The sequence below is a fragment of the Schistocerca gregaria genome, chromosome 4 (assembly GCF_023897955.1).
Source record: "Schistocerca gregaria isolate iqSchGreg1 chromosome 4, iqSchGreg1.2, whole genome shotgun sequence".
Taxonomy (NCBI): domain Eukaryota; kingdom Metazoa; phylum Arthropoda; class Insecta; order Orthoptera; family Acrididae; genus Schistocerca; species Schistocerca gregaria.
In genome coordinates, this window is record NC_064923.1 from 452,249,803 (window position 1) to 452,270,640 (window position 20,838).

The window sequence follows — 20,838 nt, forward strand, 5'->3', positions numbered from 1 at the left end:
GTGGAAACGTGAAGGGACACGTAGAGTACAAAAGCGTACAGGCCGAACTTGACTGTGGACTGACAGAGACCGCCAACTGTTGAAGAGGGTCGTAGTGTGTAATAAGGATTCTACCCAGACCATCAAACAGGAATTCCAGACTGTATCAGTATCCACTGCAAGTAATGAGAGAGTTAGGCGGGAGGTGAGAAAACTTGCATTTCATGGTGGAGCGGCTGCTCATAAGCAACACATCACGCCGGTAAACGGCAAACGACGCCACGCTTGGTATAACGAGAGTAAACATTGAACGATTGAACAGTGGAAAAAGGTTATGTGGAGTGACGAATCACGGTAAACAGCGTGGCGATTCGATGGCAGGGTGAGAGTATAGCGAATGCCCGGTGAACATCATTTGTCAGAGTGTGTAGCGCCAACTGTAAAATTCGGAGGCGGTAGTATTATCGTGTGGTCGTTTCTTTTCTTGGAAGGTGCTTGAACCCCTTGTTGTTTTGCGTGGTACTATTACAGGACATGCCTACACTGAAATTTTAAGCACCTTCTTGCTTCTCGTTGTTGAAGAGCAATTTCGGGATGGCGATTGCATCTTTCAACGCAATCGAGCGGCTTTTCATAATGCACGGCCTGTGGCGGAGTGGTTACAAGACAATAACATCCCTGTTATGGACTGGCCTGCACAGAGTCCTGACCTGAATTCTATAGAACGCCTCTGGGATGTTTTGGAAAGCCGACTTTGTACCAGGCCTCACCGACCGACATCGATATGTCTCCTTAGTGGAGCTCTTCGTGAAGAATGGGCTGCCATTACCCAAGAAACCTTGCTGGTTGAACGTATGCATGCGAGAGTGGAAATTGTCATCAACGCTAAGGGTGGGCCAACACCAAATTGAATTCCAGCATTACCGATGGAGGGTGCCACGAACTTACAAGTCATTTTCAGCCAGGTGTCCGGATACTTTTGATCACATAGTGTATATGTATTCCCCCAAATCACATAAAAGTTAATCAAGCATTCTTCCAAGAATTAAGAGTCTAGACAATACATAAAATTTCATTATTTGCTATCACGCCTGATGATGCAATTTTAATCAACACCAGTGGATTTACCGAATAATGTTGAATTTGCGGAAAGAACATACCAGTAACGAACTCAGTCTAACGAATATGTCATGCTAGTGGAATATACCTGCCAAACCGAGACTCGAAACAGGACCCTCAGGTTTTTGTGAGCAGTCACTTCAGTAATTAGGCATTTCCACACAGGTGCTACTCTTCTACTCTTTCTTTCACACGCCGAAAGTATAGGGCCTTTGACGTGATAACGTGCGCTAGCTTCGTTCTACGCCATTGCGGTAAGCGAAGATCAGTTGTCCCATTTCTAGCTTCTCATATTACATGTACGACCAGAACGAATAAATGAAAATGAAAAGTAAGCAAACAAATAATTACCTCGTTTGTCACTGCCAAAACTGGAAATATTTGGAAACTTGTGACAAGTTCCTATGGAACCTAACCGCTGAGGTCATCGGTCCCTAAGCTTACACACTACATAATCTGACTTAAACTAACTAACGCTAAGGACAACACGCACACCTATGCCCAAGAAAGGATTCGAACCTCTGAAGGGGGGGGGGGGGGGGGGGGCGGCGGAGCCGCGCAATCCGTGACAAGGCGCCTGAGACCAAACGGCTACTCCGGGCGGAGTCAAAACTTACACTATGTGATCAAAATTGTCCGCACACCCATATGTAATGCGGAATTGACCACTAGATGTCACAACAGGCGGACCTGACAGTATATAAAGCGGCGGGAAATACTGTATTGTCAGTAAAGATGCAGTACCAGCAGAATGAGCTGGTCAGCAGAGTTCGAAAGTGGACTTTGAAAAATGTCACATTGTTGCCTTGAGCTGCTGGTAAAATGCTTTATTCGCACAACGAACATAGTAACGAAATGATAACAGATACAAATGTGAACCATTTACGATATGGCTTCCGTAATAAGTTACTTTACTGAGTTTATTTTCAGTGTATAATTAATGGTTTTATCATCTGACAACAATGATTTTACATTTAGCCTAACATGAGGCTGTGAATACTTTTATGTGAGTACTTGACAATTCATTGCGTCTGGGTTGTTGTTAACATTTACAGTTTCTAACACTTTCGTGACAATTTAGCTTATAACCTTACTTATGTATTATTTTATTTGGTATATAAGAACTTGATGATTGTCAGACAAGTGAAACTGGTTATGTAATTAAAGTATTTTACCAGTAGCTCAAGGTGGTTGTGCGACATGTTTCAAATACGTAAGCGCAGTGGGATATCACCTTCTAAAAATATAGTGGACGAGACACTGAATTTCACCCATCAGGAACATTTTAGTCCTTCTAGAGCTGCCCCAATGGACTGTCGGTGACGCGATTGTGGATTGGGAGTAGAAAGGAAAAACCACAGCTGAACCAAGGCCAGGCAGACATCTTCTGACGGAGAGGAGCCGTCGAATATTGCGGAGGGCGGTTGTAAGGCCAGGCAGACATCTTCTGACGGAGAGGAGCCGTCGAATATTGCGGAGGGCGGTTGTAAAATGTAGCATGAAATCATCGGAAGGATTCACACGTGTGTCACAGAGCACTGCCAACAGTCTAACTAGCACAACGGTTGTTTGAAGAGAGTTAAAAAGAATGGGGTACAATGATCGAACAGCTGTTCATAACCCAGATATACATGTCTATATATGTATATATGTGTATATACATAGTCACTGCTAAGCAACGGTTACCGTTGTCACGCCAATATTCAAGAAAGATAGTAAGAATAATCTACTTAATTACAGGCCCATATCAATAACGTCGATACGCAGCAGGATTTTGGAACATATATTGTGTTCGAACTTTATGAATAAACCTCGAAGAGATTGGTTCGTTGACACGCAATCATGCCGCGCGGGATTAGCCGTCTGTCTTAGGCGCTGCAGTCATATACTGTGCGGCTGGTCCAGCCGGAGGTTCGAGTCCTCCCTTGGGCATGGGTGTGTGTGTGTTTTTCTTTAGGATAATTTAGGTTAAGTAGTACGTAAGCCTAGGACATTAGCAGTTAAGTCCCATAAGAGTTCACACACATTTGACACACAGTCAACATGCATTTAGAAAACATCGTTCTCGTGAAACACAACTAGCTCACACATGAAGTGTTGAGTGCTACTCACCAGGGATTTAAAACTGATTTCGTATTCTTGGATTTTCAAAAGGCTTTTCCATACAAGCGGCTTGTAGTGAAATTGCTTGCTTATGGAATATTGTCTCAGTTATGCGACTGTATTCGTGATTTCCTGTCAGAGGGGTCACAGTTCGTAGTAATTGACGAAACGTCATTGAGTAAAACAGATGTGATTTCTGGCGTTCCCCAAGACAGTGTTATAGGCCCTCTGTTGTTCCTTAGTTATATAAACGATTCACGAGGCAATCTGAGCAGCTGTCTTGTTTGCAGCTAATGCTGCCGTTTATCGACTAGTAAAGTCATCAGAAGATCAAAACAAACTTCAAAACGTTGTAGAAAAGATATCTGTATGGTGTGAAAATTGGCAATTGACAATAAATAACGAAAAGTGTGAGGTCATGAAGATGAATACTAAAAGGAATCCGTTAAACTTTGGTTACAGGTTAAATCATCAAATCTAAAGGTCGTAAATTCAACTAAATATCTAGGAATTACAATTAGGAATAATTTAAATTCGGAGGAACGATTAGAAAATTTTGTGGCTGTACGCTTGTCCGTCCTCTTTTAGAATACTGCTGCACGGTGTGAAATCGTTAGCAGATGGGATTGACGGAGTACATCGAAAAATTTCAGAGAAGGGCAGCACGTTTTGTATTACCTCGAAATAGGGGACAGAGTGTCATTGAAATGATACAGGATTTGGGGTGGACATCATTAAAAGAAAGACATTTTTCGGTGAGGAGGTATCTTCTCACAGAATTCCAATCACCAACTTTCTCCTCCGAATGCGAAAATATTTTGTTGACGCCGACTTATATAGGGAGAAGCAATCATCATAATAAAATAAGAGGAATCAGAGCTTTCACGGAAACATGTAGGAATTAGTTTCTTCCACGCGATGTACGAGATTAGAATAATAGAGGATTATTGTGAAGGTGGTTCGATAAATCCTCTGCCAGACACTTAAATGTGATTTACAGAGTATCCATGTAGATGTAGATGTAGATAGAGGTGTGGTAAAAGAGAGACGTTACTGGACATTGGATGACTGACAATCTGTGATTTAGAGTGAGGAATCATATTCCATCCCGCAGCAATCCAATGATAGCTTTTGCGTTTGGTAAATACCTGGGGAACGTCATTTGCTCTTCGTGTATGTTGCTAACAGTGAATAACGAAGGAGGTGGTGTTACGATACAGGAATGCTTTCATGTTCAGGGTGTGGTCAGCTAACTGCACATAAGAAAGCGCAAGAGGTGGAACCATACAACACATTTACAGCATTGTGTACTGTACAGTTCACAGACGATGATTGTTAGTATCAGCATGTCAACGCACCCTGTCATAAATCCCGCCCGGCTAACCGCGCGGTCTAACGCGCGGCTTCCCGAGCGGAAAAACGTGCCGTTCCCCGGCACGAATCCGCCCTGCGGTTTAGTGTCGAGGCCCGGGTGCCGGCTACCTTTGGATGGTTTTTAGTATCAGTATGTCAATGCACCTCAACGAATGCGAGTTGGTTTCCCTTATTCCGCCTGAGTTACACTGTGTCGGCAATTGCTGCACAAACTCTGTCTTCCACATACGCGTACACAATAATTACGCTACCAAGCAAACATTTGTCTGGTTTGGGACGTTCCCGGACGAGTCCACTGGGAGCCGAATGGCACAATAATCCTGGGTTCGGTGTGGGGCGGCGGTGGGGTGGGTGGACTGCTGCGGCCTGTTGCGGGGTTTTGAACCACTGAGGGCTCTCTGTCGTTTCTAGGTCCCCAGTTTAAATACACAATACACGCAATACACCCTGTCATAAAGCAGCAACGGTGAGTCAGTGGTATGAGGACAGTAAAATACTTGATATGGGCTGGCCTGCCCAGAATTCCCATCTGAAGTCATCCTTAAAACGTCGACTTCGCAGCAGCTTCCTGCTCTTGTTTTCGCTCTTGAAGAAGACTGTGTTACCAGTCCTCCACAGACATTCAGTCACATCACAGAAAGTGTCCCCAGCAAAATTCAACTCGTCGTAAGGGTGGAGCACTTACGCACTCCATATTGATGTCTACTAATACGTGTCCAGATACTTTTGATCAGATAGTGTACCAGCTGTAGAACTATGAAACCAGAATTTAGTTGCAATAATTACACGTCTGTTGTTTGAAACTGATAAACAACATTTTATTCAAAATATTCTCCATTGCTATTTATACATTTCTCCCACCTCTCTGGCAGGCTATAGCGTGCCCCAGTGATGCAAATACACACCTCAAAAAAAGTTTTGAATCACCCCGATTCTCAGAACTCCTGAAGATAGAGTTTTAGTGTGGCCATTGTATCACAGACACAGTCCCATTTACTGTTCACAGATGTCACTGAAAACACGACTAAAGATGTAAACAACGATGCATGAGCAGCGCCCATTAGACGGAGGGAGTCCGACAGCCCACCAGTTCCAGTCATTCCACCAGGAAGGAGGTACACGGCTCATGCTGTCTGTAGTTCAACCATGCCTAGACGGTCAATACCGCGGTTAGATCGCGTCCACATTGTTACTTTGTGCCAAGAAGGGCGCTCAACAGGGGAAGTGTCCAGGCGTCTCGGAATGAACCAAAGCGATGCTGTTCGAACATGGAGGAGATACAGAGAGACAGGAACTGCACTGACAGGCCGGTCAAGGGCTACTACTGCAGTGGATGACCGCTGCCTACGGATTATGGCTCGGAGGAACCCTGACAGCAACGCCACCATGTTGACTAATACTTTTCGTGCAGCAAAAGGACGTCGTGTTACGACTCAAACTGTGCGCAACAGGCTGCATGATGCGCAACTTCACTCCTAACGTCCATGTCGCGGTCCATCTTTGCAACCGCGACACCATGCAGCTCGGTACAGATAGGACCAAGTCGAACGGATCACTCAGAATTGGCATCACGTTCTCTTCAACGATGAGTGTCGCTTATGCCTTCAACCAGACAATCATCAGAAACGTGTTTGGAGGAATCCAGTCAGACTGAACGCCTTAGACACACTGTGCAGTGAGTGCAGCAAGGTGGAGGTTCCCTGCTGTTTTGGAGTGGCATTATGTGGGGCCGACGTACACCACTGACGGTCATGGAGGGCATCGTAACGGCTGTACGCTACGCGAATTCCATCCTCCGACCGACAGTGCAACCATATCGACATCATATTGGCGAGGTATTCGTCTTCATGGACGACAATTCGCGCCAACATCGTGCACATCGTGTGAATGACTTCCTTCAGGATAGATTGAAAAAGACTGTTTATGGACGACGTGACCCACCAATCACTCTGAGGGATCTAGGCCGAATCGCCGTTGAGGAGTGGGACAATGTGCACCGACAGTGCCTTGATGAAATTGTGGATAGTATGTCACGACGAATACAGGTATGCCTCAGTGCAAGAGGACGTGCTGCTGGGTATTAGAGGTACCGGTGTGTACAGCAAACTGAACTACCACCTCTCAAGGTCTCGCTGTATGGTGCACAATATGTAATATGTGGTTTTGATGAGCAATAAAAAGGGCGGAAATTGTGTTCCTGTTGATCTCTGTTCCAATTTTCTGTACAGATTCCGGAACTCTCGGAACCGAGGTGATGCAAAACTTTTTTTGATTTGTGTAGATGCTAATCCGACGGGGCCAAGTCTGGAGAATACGCCACATGCCCTAGTATTTCCCAACTGAATGCCTGGATCGATTCCCTGACCCGTTTTGCTGTGTGTGATGGGACGTTCTCATGGAGCAATATGACTGTGTTGCCCTTTTCCATATTCTGGTCGTTTCTTACGTAATGCTTTATTTAAATTGATCATTTGCTCTTGGTACGATCAGCGCTAACGGGTTCATCAGGTTTTAGCAGCTCATAATAGATGACACCCTTCTGATCCCACCAAACACAGAGCATTGTCTTCTTTCCAAACAGATTTCGTCTTGCAGTGGATGTCGATGGTCTGCATGGATTCACCCACAATTTACGTAGATTAGGATTCTCAAAATATATCCACTTTTCCTTAACCTGTCACTATTCGATGGAGAAACGACTTTCTTTTGTATCTGGCGAGCAGCATTTCACGAATGGTCTTTCGATTTCCTTGCTGTCTTTTATTCAGTTCATGCGGAACCCATTTTCCCACTTTCTGCACCATTCCCATAGCTTTCATCCGTATAGAAACGGCTTTCTGCGTCACATTCAATTCCTCCGTGAGTTCCTGTTGAGTTTGAGTGTCACCTTCATCCAATAAGGCCTGCAATTCGCTGTCTTTGAACTTTTTCGATAGCTTTCCCCGCTCGTCGTTTCTCGCGTCCAAATCACCACTTCTGAATTTTTTTGAACAACTCGAAACACTGTTTTCCCAAGAGCATGTCCGCAGAATACTTCGAGAAGCTTTTGACGCGATTCTGCAGCAGTTTTCTTAAGATGATAACAGAAAACCAATGCTGTCCGCAAATCGTAGTTCGTAGGCAAAGAACTAGACATGTTTACGGGTTTGAAACAGATGCCGATGTATGGAATTTGGGTTACTATGTGTTGACATTCGTCGTCAACCGTTACAGGAAAGAGATGGCTCTGCAGTCGCGGTCCCATGTTCCTACGTTGACGGCAAGCACCATCTATAGGAAAATTCCGGTTTCATACTTCTATAACTGGAGGGTAACAAAATGATTGGAATGTAAGCGTTAAACATGTTTTCGGTGTCATTAGTGGCAGCTCATTAGCTCAGTTGTAGAAGGAAAGCGGGAGACAAGGACGAGACCTGTGGTTAAGGAACCATCCTTATGTTCATGAAATCACAGAATACCTAAATCAAATGACCCGTTCTCCTCTCGAACACCACTTCAGTGTTTTAAGCACTGTGTCACCTAGCTCGGAAATGGTATCCAGGATCGAAAATTGTCCGAATATTAACGGCAACTGCAAAGAAAAATAGACTTAATTACATGAAAAATATAGTTTTCATTTCTTAGTATTGATGGTAAATAACTTTGAATGAATAATACTGTAGTTTTCCACTGTATCTGTCATATTGTTATGTTTTGAAACATCGCGTGTTAACCCTAAACTCGTGTTAGAGGAGGGAATGGCGGGAAGTAATAGTAATCAACACCTGTGATGACTGTGCACAAAGAGATGGTAATTTCACGGAAGGCCGTTACGGACTTTGCTCTCTCTCTCTTCTTACTTGGTTTTGGAATGGGTGGCTGTAGGGACAAGATTAATCTTTAATCTTGTGTTTCTTACGGAAAATTGTCTTTTTCGCCTCATCGCCAGCAGATGGACGCTGGCGGAAACCACAGCCTATTGTGTCTACATTGGAACAGAGTTCTAAGTGTCTTGCAGCATCATGTTTTCGGGGAAGTTACGGTTGAATCGCGCCTAAGAAAGACGTGCTCGCTTAGCGGGGTCCGACACGGAACTGACAGCATTAGCGGTGAGAGGGAGGTCTGGCAAATCTTAAGCTACCGGAATAACAGGAGAAAGGATTAAACACGGCTGAAGTCTTATACTTATTTGTAGCAGTCGCTGAACGAAATAGTGACAGCTCTCACACGTCACTAGAAGTGATCCGGTCACAGTATCTTCCGAAGCAAGAAGTGCGGCACTCCGTTTGTTAATAATACAGTATTTTTATGCAATTATACAAGATAATACGTCAAGGTTTTGAGGGGATACTTCATCATATGTCTAACCTGATTTGATAGCAATAGTGAAAACAGTGAAATACACATGTGCCTTTAGTTTCTTCATCAGTATTTCTAACCAAAACGCAAGCACACGAAGTTCACTAATAAGCGACGAATATCATACAAATGAAATTTGTTGTATAACCTCAGCAGATAGTTTTGACAGCATGTCATCGTCTGCAGACTTAATAACTTTGAAATGGTGTACCCCTCTGGCTCACAATTTTAAAATATAATACACATCTATCACATCTATTTAACACTCTGAAAGTAAGTGGGCCTGAAGTATGGCCCAGAACACAGTCACTCGAACGGTCGAACTGTGTGAGCCAAGGAGGTCACGCAGCATATTCTACTAACGGTTAATTCGACACGATCTATTTTGATGCTTCTGTGCATCAAGAGTTCTATCAAATCGGGCTGAATTAGTATTTCTAGCATTAGTATTTCTACTCTTCAGAGTAAGTAGCCAAGACTGTAATCATTATGTCTCCCAAATAAATAACTTGTAATGTGCAGGGTAATAGCTTTACAGACTCTTAATGAGGTTGGCATGCGCCTGTGCTGAGCTGGTGCCTGACCGAAAGGTAGCCCGTTCCAATCCTGACAATGAGAGACTTTTCATTGTGGGGATGTTTCAAATAATAATAAGAAGAAGAGAGGTTCCTGGTTACTAGATTGTAGGCTGATCTCTTGAATTCTGGGCGTAATATTTGCCATTTAAGTCGTGATCTCAGTTCATTCTAAATATCGTACCAGCCGGTATGTGACTTGACCTTTCCAGTTATTATTCTCGTGTCAAAAACATACAGGTACATGTACATACACAGTTATGATTAAATTACTTTTGACCAAAGCGTGGCCACTTCCAGTGCATTTTCTGTTGCTTGTTTGAAGGTCATCTTCTGTACAGATGACAGGATTCAATCGACACTGAAGCATGTGCCGGACTGTGTGTTCTTCTCCACGGTCACACCGAATATCATTTGGATCAATGTATCCCCATTGTGCCAGGTTTACTTTCGATCTTCCATCTCCGGATCTCAGTCTATTCAGGGACTCTCAACTTCTCCATTCCCCGTCATGGCCTGGAAGTAAAGCTTCAACAACTCTCTTCCAACGAGGGGGAAGGTAGGGCGTAGCCTAGCTTTTTAAGCAATGGTTCTAAGTTCCAATGATGTCCTAAGGAAACTCTTCCTTGACTTAAGTCGTTGCGGATGCTGTTCATGCCCATACAGAGGATGGGTAATTTCCTGTTCCACTACCTTTCTTTCCTTGTTCGCAGCTATCTCTCTTGGAACAGGTCGCGAAGCTATTCCTGCGAGGTGGTAAAGCCATTCGACTGGAGTGGGTTTCATGCAACCTGTTATAATTCTGCAGGTTTCGTTGACAGCTGCATCCACCCGTGTGGCATGAGCTGAATTATACTAAATAGGACAGGCATACTCTGCCACAGAATAGCACAGTGCCATCGCAGATATCCGGATCGTTTCAGGTTGACTACCCCACTGTGATCCAGCCAGTTTCAGTAGGAGATTGTTCCTCCTGAAGACTTTCGACTTGCATTTCACGCAGTACTTTTTGAAAATGAGAGAGCTATCAATTGCCTTTCCTAGGTATTTTGGAGTCTCTTACTGCTCCAGTACACCTTCGACCATACTACTTTCAACTTGCAAGTGACTTCCTCGTTTCTCAGATGAAAAGCACACATGTGGGTCTTTGAAAGGTTTCTTTTAAGCTCGTTTGTGTTGTAGTATCTGGATAGATCATTCATGAGATTGCTCTCCACTGATTCAAAATCTGTGCTCTGGGTGGTTAGAGCGAAGTCGTCAGCATATAAGAAGCTCCTGGTGTTCTCGAGTCAGAGGAAGTTTCCCATCAATATGACGTATCAAAAACGTACTAGTTTTATCAGGTAATTTTTGACACGTTGTATCACATATCTTTAGGGACAAGTTATTTGAACCGTTGTTAACTGGACGTAAAAGTCATCGGAAATAGCAACGGGAACATAACAGGCAGAACCTGAAACCGCCACGGTACTGGAGGCGTTGATTTAGGAAAAAAGCAGGAAACCTGTATCGGAAGGGGAAGAAGGGTGCTATCCTACAATACATAGGGAAATGTAATACTAGCTCAAGCTTTGGTCTCGCCTTACTTCTTCCCCAGTACGTATTCAATGTATTCACTATACTGCCACAGCGTTGGGTAAGAAATCTTCGGGTGGTACTTGTATATTTTGACAAACGGTTTCTAGTGCTTTTTGCCAATCATTTACCGCTTCTTTTACTTTAGACGATGCATACGGAGAGATACGGGACAGAGGGTTTTACTACCGAGTTGTAGTGTTGGAGCGTAGTGTAATGTGGAGAGGTACTTGGACGAGTAGATTTGCAGCAGTAATAAACCGTTTCATACGTGGTGCGACTGTTGCCTATGGCTAGGTTCTAGATCTCGTTCGAGAGATCCACTCTCCTAGGTACTTGAATGCGGATACTTTACTTATATTAGTGCCGTCTATTGGAACTTTAGATGGAATGTCCTTGATTTTGGTCATGAATTCTGTTTTCTGGATGTTGGTTGCAAGCTGGTCTTAATATCAATAAATTGCAGTTTTGGTTTGCTTTCCCCTTTAACATTATCTGTGGGATCGTTCCAATTTAAGTTATTCGTAATTGTAATACTTAAGTATTCACTTGAATTTACAGCATTCAGATTTGTGTGATTTATAGTGTAACATAAAGTTAGCAGATTGCTTTTATTGCTCATATGGATGAATTCACACTTTTCATTAATTAGAGTGAGTTCCCACGTTTTGTACCCTGCAGATATCTTGTCTAAATCATATGATGACATCAGATGACGGTAAATGATAGCGTCATTTGCAAATAGTCTAAGAGGACTGCCCAAATTGTCTCCTAAATAGTTTATGTACATCAGGAGCAACAGAGGGTGTCTAACAATTCCTTGGGGACCGTCAGGTATTACTTCTGCTTTACTCGATGACTTTCAGTTAGTTATTACGAACTGTCGCATTCCTGACGGGAAATCACGAATCCAGTCACTTAACTGAGACAAGACTTCAGTGGCACCTAATTTAATTAGGAGTCACTTGTGAGGAACGGTATCAAAAGCCTTCTGGAATCTACGAGGATTGCCCAGAAAATGATGCACCGCATTTTTTCTCATCCCAAAACAATGCTACGAATGCGAAACGTTACATATGTATTATTTGAAGATTTATGAGTGTGAGCGGCGAGCTTCCGTCACTTCCGACATATAGCGTAGCCGCAGGAGAATTTCAAAATGGCGTATGTAGGTGATGTACGCTATAAGCAACGTGCCGTCATTGAGTTTCTCACTGCAGAGAAAGAAACTGTGGGGAATATTCACAAACGCTTGTGCAAAGTCTATGGAACATATGCTGTCGACAGAAGTAAGTCGCTGGGCACGGAGGGTGAGGTCATCAGAAGGCCGTTCGGCGCAGCTCCGCGGTTTGCAGCGGTCGGGGAGACCATCCACGGCTGTCACACCTGACATGTTGCAGCGAGCTGATGTCATTCTCGAGGACAGACGCATTACGACTCGGCAGTTGGCGCTGAGTCTGTCAATCAGCAAACGAAGTGTGGCTCCGCCACCAGGACAAGGATTGGTACCAACGGGGCCTTGTTTCGCGCTGGAGGAAGGCCATAGAGCGGGGTGGAGATAACGTAGAAAAATAGGGCGTGTAGATAAAACACCGTTCTTTCGTGTCTGTAATTCTCATTATGTTCAGTAAAGAATTGTTGATGAAAAAATGCCGTGCATTACTTTCTGGGCAACCCTAGTAAAAATATGGAATCAGTCTGACGTCCCCTGGCCGGCCGGAATGGCCGAGCTGTTCTAGGCGCCACAGTCTGGAACCGCGCGACCGCTACGGTCGCAGGTTTGAATCCGGCCTCGGTAATGAATGTGTGTGATGTCCTTAGGTTAGTTAGGTTTAAGTATGTGGTGTGTGTACTGTAAGACCTTCAGTACACACACCATCAGATTATTTGACTTGTCGCTCTAACGAAGTAGGCGAGTGTCAGCAATATGTCTCGTGGTCTTATCGTAGCGTGTTTATCTTCAGCCGTTAGGTCAGACGATAGAAATGCCACTTGCACGCTTAGAGTAGCAGATTGACGGTGACCAACTTTAAACAGAGCTTGATAAATTTTCACACACATTTATTAAAATAATAACAAGCATTAAAATTACTTAACTTGGTTCTGGATGCTATTTACAATTGACAAAGTTCCTTTGGTATTGGTACGTTAATCTTATTCTCACGTATATCTCTGATACTTGACAAAAGTGCCTATACATTTATCTTCATGGCTATGTACAGGAATATGGTAATCTTATTAGGCGCAGACTGAAACTTGACTATAGACTGGTACAGACAAATGTAGACTGGTACAGACTGGTGCAGAGAAATGCAGACTGGTGATCGGAGGTCTGTACACTCATAATACCTCGCGCATTCATGTATCACTGCGCGAGTGTGATCCGCGAGGATTGTTAGCAGCAATCTCATTGGCTGCTTTACATATTAATACGCGGATCGGCGGGGGCAGAATTTGGTCCGTCTCTATGGCAGCGCCATCTCTTAGTGTGGAGATGGACGAGCGCTGCGCCTGCGCTGTTGTGCTTAGTGGGGCGCGCTCTAGTGGGAAAGTTGTGTACCCGCTGACTACGCGGAACTATGTACACAACAAAGTAGTTCTATATACGAAGACAGTAACTTGTTCTCGAAAGAACAATTACTGTTGATGACTGTGCAGCTTTTCCCTTTACTAAATGATGACTAACTGAAAACCTCAGCTGCCGACAGGTGTTGTTGATATACCTCGATGTGGACAGCTGAAAATGTGTGCCCCGACCGAGACTCGAACCCGGGACCTCCTACTTATATGGTAGACGCTCTATCCATCTGAGCCACCGAGGACACAGATGAATAGCGCGACTGCAGGGACTTGTCCCTTGCACGCTTCCCGTGAGACTCACATTCCCAACTGTCCACAATTCTATATATGTATTGTACCTTATAGACATTTGCCCACCCACTCATTACTCGCACACGCTTTGGCGATTCCCGTAAGTGTTTGGGCAACCTGTGCGCATTCGCACAGACGAAGGTCAATGGCTGGGTTGCCTTTAACTATATATACGAAGACAGTAACTTGTTCTCGAAAGAACAGGTACTGTTGATGACGTTGCAGCTATTTTCCCTGGAATAAATGATGAGTAACTGAAAAAAGCAGGAGATCTCGGGTTCGAGTGCCGGTCGGGGCACACATTTTCAGCTGTCCACACCTGTCGGCAGCTGAGGTTTTCAGTTAGTCATCATTTATAAATTAGTTCTAAGTTCTAGGGGAATGAACTCCCATAGCGCTGAGGGCCATTTTTTGACGTCCCTTGTCTGTAGTGAGACATAGTAATGCTTGTTTTCCGTGGCATAGGTCTCGGCGCCGGACAAGCACAGAGTGTCTTCGGCGGGCGCGAGCCGGTGGCGGCCACTCCCCGGCCGCAAGGGGCGGCCCCGCCCACGCACACGGCAACCGCCGGCAGCGTCACCTTCCACGGCAACATTCGCGACGAGGCCGCCTATCTGAGCGCCTCCTCGCTGGGAGGGCAGGGCCACCGCTTCGAGACGAAGCGGCCGACGGCGTCGCTGGGCAACTACTCCCCGGGCCCCCCGCCGACTACCGTCACGCAGTACCCGCAACAGGCCGTAGCGCTCTTCCAGCAGCAGGCGTACACGCCGAGCTACGCGGAGCAGCCGGTGCACACGTCGGCCAGCGTCGTGGGCTTCACGCTGGGCGTGTCGGACGACCGGGGCACGACCGCGGGGAGCCAAGTGGATACGCCCGCTCAGCGCCCTCAGCAGTACTTCCAGCTGCAGCAGCAGCAGCCGCAGACGTTCCTCCGCGACCAGCCGGGCGCGCAGCCCAACTCGCTGCAACGACCGGGCGCCGGCGTTCGTCAACCGGACGGTGTGACGGTCGCCGACAAGCCGGGCAGGAAGCGGCGGCCTTCCGCGGGCCAGAAGAAGCCCGCGTACGCCGAGGCCACCGGGGACGTGCAGGACGCGAGGACGCAGCCCCAGCCTCCACCGCACCAGCACAGCACGTACGTCCTCCAACAGCAGTACCGACCGGAAACGCAGCAGAATGCGCAGCAGCAGAACGCGCTGTCCGCCTCCTGGCCGCCCACGGCACCTCAGCACCACGTCGCTTCCGAGCCGACAGCTCCACAACAGGTGTCTACACAGCAAGAGGCGTCGCTGCGACAGAGGCACGAAGGTCGCAGGCGGCCACCGCAGGCTCACCAGCCGGAAGCTTCCACGCAGCAACCCGTCCAGTACCAGGAAGAGGCGGCCCAGCAAGACACGCCTCGTCAGCACGCTAGGAGGCCACCCCAGAGGCAACAGTTCTCGCCGTCTGCTCGAGGGCCGACGTCTACTCCCCAGCTGGAACAACCCACGGCAGGTGGAGAATACCGTCCGCAGCGGCGCCGCAGACCTACCCAGACCCGGCAGGAGCGCCCGGCAGTCACTGCACCCGGTGAGCAGGACACAGCGCAACAACAACAACAAGTTGCTATCAGTCAACAACAGACGTACTACCAGAATACGGCGAATCTGCAGGCCAACGAGGATGCTGCCACTGCACCAGATGCTGTGGGCGAGGTTCCCTCGGCGCCTTCAGCACCGGCATCCGCTGATGGTCAAGTGCCACGTGAGCACCTTCGGAGGAGGCCACAAAACAAGCAGAAGTACCATATCACCATGGATAGCGACAAGCGGACAGTCGGTAGCAACGACTGGGAACAGGCGCAGAACACTGTGAAGCCGACTCGCCCACACACGAGAAGGCCAGTGCAGAAACAAAACACGCAAATCGACTTTGCTACGGAGGAGAACTCTGCCACTGATAGTGCCTACAGTCAGCCACAGCTCACAGCTCAGGAGGGCCGTCCGCAGCAGAGGAGAAGGCCAGTGCGTCCTCAGCACAGAAACCCTCCAGCGTCTTCGCTGAACACTTACCGCAGTGAGAACTATCCCCAATCCCAAAGAGACGAAGAAGCGTACACGAATGTGGTTAACAGGCCTGAAGAAACGCCTCATGAAGACGCATCCCCAGTTCCTGCACAAAACCAGGAAGTTGAACAACAAGTTTTCACTCGGAGACCTTCTAGCAGATATTCTACGACTGAGAGTATCGTCCAGGCAGCAATAGAGTCCCAAGTCGAAGGGCAATCGAGCCAACGCACGAGAGTTCGGCAACAGCACGTCTCCCGCAGACCTGTGCAAGGGAGCCAGCAGGAGGAACCGACTACCGTCGCCCATTACCGGAGGCCGCTCCACCCGTCGAGGAGACCGCAGTACAAGAAGCGCGTTCGCCCGACTAGTCCGCAACCGGAATACGACAGCGAGCCGGCAAGCCAGCAGGAAACGACAAACGATCCCGTCAGTCAGAGCGACAATTCGGGAGATTACGTGCAAGACTACAGGCTGGCGGAATTGAAGAAGGTGCAGAGGCATCGCTACAAACGGCCACAGGCGTCACAAAACTTTGCCGAAGACGTGCCGGCGCGCACTGCGGCCGTTGCCAACACGGCTTACCAGCTGCAGTCCAGTTCGCCACTGGACGCCGAGGACAATTATTACGCCGTAGACCAGCAGACGGCGCCTGCCCCCGCGCAGAAGGTCCGCCAGAGGGTCAACCAACAGGGTCTTATCCGGGGCAAGACCAAATATCACAGGGAGCAGCTGACCGAGACAGACACGCCTTTTCCAGAACCGACGGAGCAAGTCTACGTGGAAGAGTTGCCAGTAGAGACGGAATCGGATTTCGAGAACGATGTACTGGGAGGCGGAACCGACGCGCGCTTTCCGTCGGCGGCAGATTACGCTGCTGAAGACGATGACTCGGCCTCCGCTGTCAGCGAGCCGCCGGCGACGACGACAACGACGTCGACGACGACGAGCACCACCACAACGACGACAACGCCGGCACCTTCCACCAGTAGGCCAGCCAGCACCGTCTCCTCCGCTCTGGAGAAGTTGCGTCAGAGATCAAGGTAAGGCTATTACTTCCATTCACCGCTCTGGGGATTTGCAGCATCTGGATGAGAAAAGAGATCGAGGGATCTTATGAAGAGTCAAAATTCGGAAACGATATAATTAAGCTTACTACCTGAGCCCCATCTTATTCTGTTACTCGCTCCTTTGAACGGGAACGCGTTATGCAGAGCTTGGTGTCGCTCGCGTCCATCTAGAAAATGTAATGATTTTACTATTTTATGTTTCTAGTTTTTACTGAGTTTAACTAAGGCGATGTTGGCCTGATTATTCGATGCCCTTTGGTGACACTGACTAAAGGATTCTTCCAAGAAATACCAAATTAAGGTATTTGCTCTTTCAGTATTTGATCTGTTTATACACGCTTTTAGGTTATCCAAGTCTGCAGAACGCGATCGCGATTCTTAAATAGATGTATTTGTTCTCTGTTTTCTATGTAGACAACCTGAAGATGCGTAAAATAAGGAGAAAGGCGTCGTTGAAAAATAAAAAAGCTAAAATTGTAACCAAGACTGTTTTTAACCAATACTGATATAATTAACGTTCTTGAATGTTTGCTGCTAGGTGACTGTAACACTAGAAACGCGTAGCAAACAGTAATGTGAACAGTAATTTGTAGTGGACAATATTGTCTCGATCATCTATAACTCGTTCATAAAATAACTTTAAGCTGTTAGCAAACTGAATGTTTGACCACTTTAGTCAATCTCAAATGAGTCGCCTTTTTCCCCGTCCTATTATTGAACGACGTATAGTTTCAAGTGGAATTCAAAACACGGTACAATATTTTTACTCTCCACTTATACTAAGTACCTCAAGCAGGAAAGCTATATTTCTATGTGAAGCCTGTGTACGGTGCATGAATAAAGTATTATTTATTTATTTAACCTGATCTGATTACGGCCATCTAGCCCTCTCTTATATCGGGCCAGGGTTTCATACAAACAATGCCTTTTTTACATCATAGTTACTTAAGAAATAACAATTGTAATATGGCAGAAGTGTTAAAATGATTTGAATGTTTATTGTGACAATGTGAATAAGAGTACTATGAACTAATGAAGTAAATACTGGCAATACTTCTATTACTGCCTCTGCTGCTGCTGTCACTAATGGCTCTCAGCACTATCGGACTTGACATCTATGGTCATCAGGCCCCCAGAACTTAGAACTACTTAAACCTAACGACAGCACACAACACCCAGTCATCACGAGGCAGAGAAAATCCCTGACCCCGCCGGGAACCGAACCCGGGAACCCGGGCGCGAGAAGCGATGTCACTAATAATATTATAATAATGATGATAATAATAATGATGATAATAATGATAATAATAATAATAATGACAATAATAGTGACAATAATAATGACAATAACAACAATAATGATATTGACAGATGTACAAAGAATTTATAAGCGTACAAAATACATGTTTTCTGCTATAACGAGTTCTGTGGAAAAGAAATTTAAGGAGACTGCACCAGCTAAAAATGTGGGAAATGAGGAAGATTGCTTGGAAACGGGGGTGTACAAGGGTAATGAGTGCGCTAAGGGACAATGGTAATCTTTATTGTTGCTTTAGTAGAAATGTTATTAACAGTCTTTTGAAGCTGGAGCTGTTATTCAGTTGTCTTGTATAATGCAAGGGGTTATTTAAGAGTCGGATTTCTGCTACTGATAAGGACTTCGAGAAAATGGAGTTGAACACAAAGGATTTAGCTCTGATAGGAACGGGTGTTTGTGGCATATTGTTCAGACAAGAGTATTAAGATCGAGGAGAGATGTGACGGGCGGCGATCGCTGGTAAGGTAGTAGAAACGGCAGAGGGTACGGGAATCTCTGCGCTTGCCTGTCCGCAGCCAGGATAGCTGTGCATATGATGGTGAAAAATCATCAGAGAGTCAGACATCACAGATATAAAGAACACAAGCATTCATAACTAGTTCCAGGTGACGTGAGCTCTCCTGAGAAAGACCTTGCAGGATGGCATCGCTGTAATCAACAATTTGTAGTGTAACTGTTGGTACAAGTTTCTGTTTCAGGTCAAGAGGGAAGAGCCTTTTTTATTTTTGCAGGGCTTGGAGAGATGTTGATGCTTCCTTGCACATTGGAGTTACGTGCTCAGTCCAGTTTGGATTTTCATCTGTTATTACTCCTAGACTCTTTGCCGAAGGAGTATATTTGTCTGTGTAGCCTTATGGGACAGTGAAACATAGGCAGTACGAACAAGAATAATATAGGAGCTTTCGAAGTGTTGTGTTACAGAAGAAAGCTGAAGATTAAGTAGGTAGACAGAACAACCACTAAAGTAATCAGGTCGGTGAGGAAACATCCTTATGACTCAACTTGACTAAAAGAAGGGATAGGTTCACAGAACACATGCTAAGAAATGCTCTGAGAAAGTATCATTTAGGGTTAAAGATGGTTGGGTTTCCCAATTTCGTGGATAATAAGCCCAGATATACCAATTAGTACCGCCGGGGTTTTGGATGTTACCTACAATTATTAGCAAAGTCTCTTTCTCGTATGAATCTAGGGAAGAGGAAATTTGCAAAGGCAGTTAAAGTTCAAGTAAAAGACGTAAAAACTTTAAAATTTTCCTGTGACATTGTAATTCTGAGAGACGGAAAAGGACTTAAAAGTTCAACTGAAGGGGATGGATACCAGCAAAAGTAAAGTGACAGTGATGGAATGTTGACGAAGTAAATTAGATGAAACTGAGGAAAACAGCTTTTGGGCCGAAAAATTACTGACGGGGCTGAATTAAAGAGGCTACAATACGCAGACTGGCAATACCGAAGAAAGATTTTCTTGAAAAGAGAAATATCATCAAGAATAAACTTAAGTGTTAGGAAGTATTTTCTTAAAGCATTTGTCTATGTAGCCTTATGCGGAAGTGAAACATTATAAGTATAGACAAGAAGAATGTAGAAGCTTTGGAGAAATTATGTTACAGAAGAAAGATATTTAAGTAGGTAGACAGGATAATCACTGAAGTTGATTACTCAGGTCGGCGAGAAAACATCTTTATGGAACAACTTGGCTAAAAGAAGGGATAGGTTCATAGGCGACAGGCTGGGACATGCTATGTGAATGTTTGCTACAGATAAATAAATGCCGTGTGACTAGGGCCTTCCGTCGGGTGGACCGTTCACCGGGTGCAAGTCTTTCGATTTGACGCCACTTCGGTGGCTTGCGCGAAATGATGATGATAAGGACAACACAACACCCAGTCCCTGAGCGGAGAAAATCTCCAACCCAGACAGGAATCAAACCCGGGCCCTTAGGATTGATACTCTGTCGCGCTGACCACTCAGCTATCGGCGGCGAACTTGCTAGAGATGAACAAAGGACATTGGAATCCTAACTAAAGAAAGCTAAAGTTATAAAAGTATTTAAGAATAAGAAGAAGGTTCAAATGGACATACACTGATGGAAGAAGCCTCTAGAAGAGCGAAGCGTTCCAAAGGATTGGAAAAGGGGACAGGTCATCCCCGTTTTCAAGAAGGTACGTCGAACAGATGTGCAGAACTATAGACCTATATCTCTAACGTCGATCAGTTGTAGAATTTTGGAACACGTATTATGTTCGAATATAATGTCTTTTCTGGAGACTAGAAATCTACTCTGTAGGAATCAGCATGGGTTTCGAAAAAGACGGTCGTGTGAAACCCAGCTCGCGCTATTCGTCCACGAGACTCAGAGGGCCTTAGACACGGGTTCACACGTAGATTCCGTGTTTCTTGACTTCCGCAAGGCGTTTGACACAGTTCCCCACAGTCGTTTAATGAACAAAGTAAGAGCATACGGACTAT

The 20,838-nt window shown here is 45.7% G+C and overlaps 1 protein-coding gene across 1 annotated transcript in view; it reads left to right on the forward strand.

The window, feature by feature from the left end:
- LOC126267322 (mucin-5AC-like) overlaps positions 1-20,838 on the forward strand; it is a 209,093-nt gene that overhangs the window by 175,051 nt on the left and 13,204 nt on the right. Inside the window, exon 6 of the mRNA XM_049972422.1 lies at positions 14,400-17,022. Coding sequence (XP_049828379.1) covers positions 14,400-17,022 — 2,623 coding nt within the window. The remainder of the gene's footprint in view (positions 1-14,399; positions 17,023-20,838) is intronic.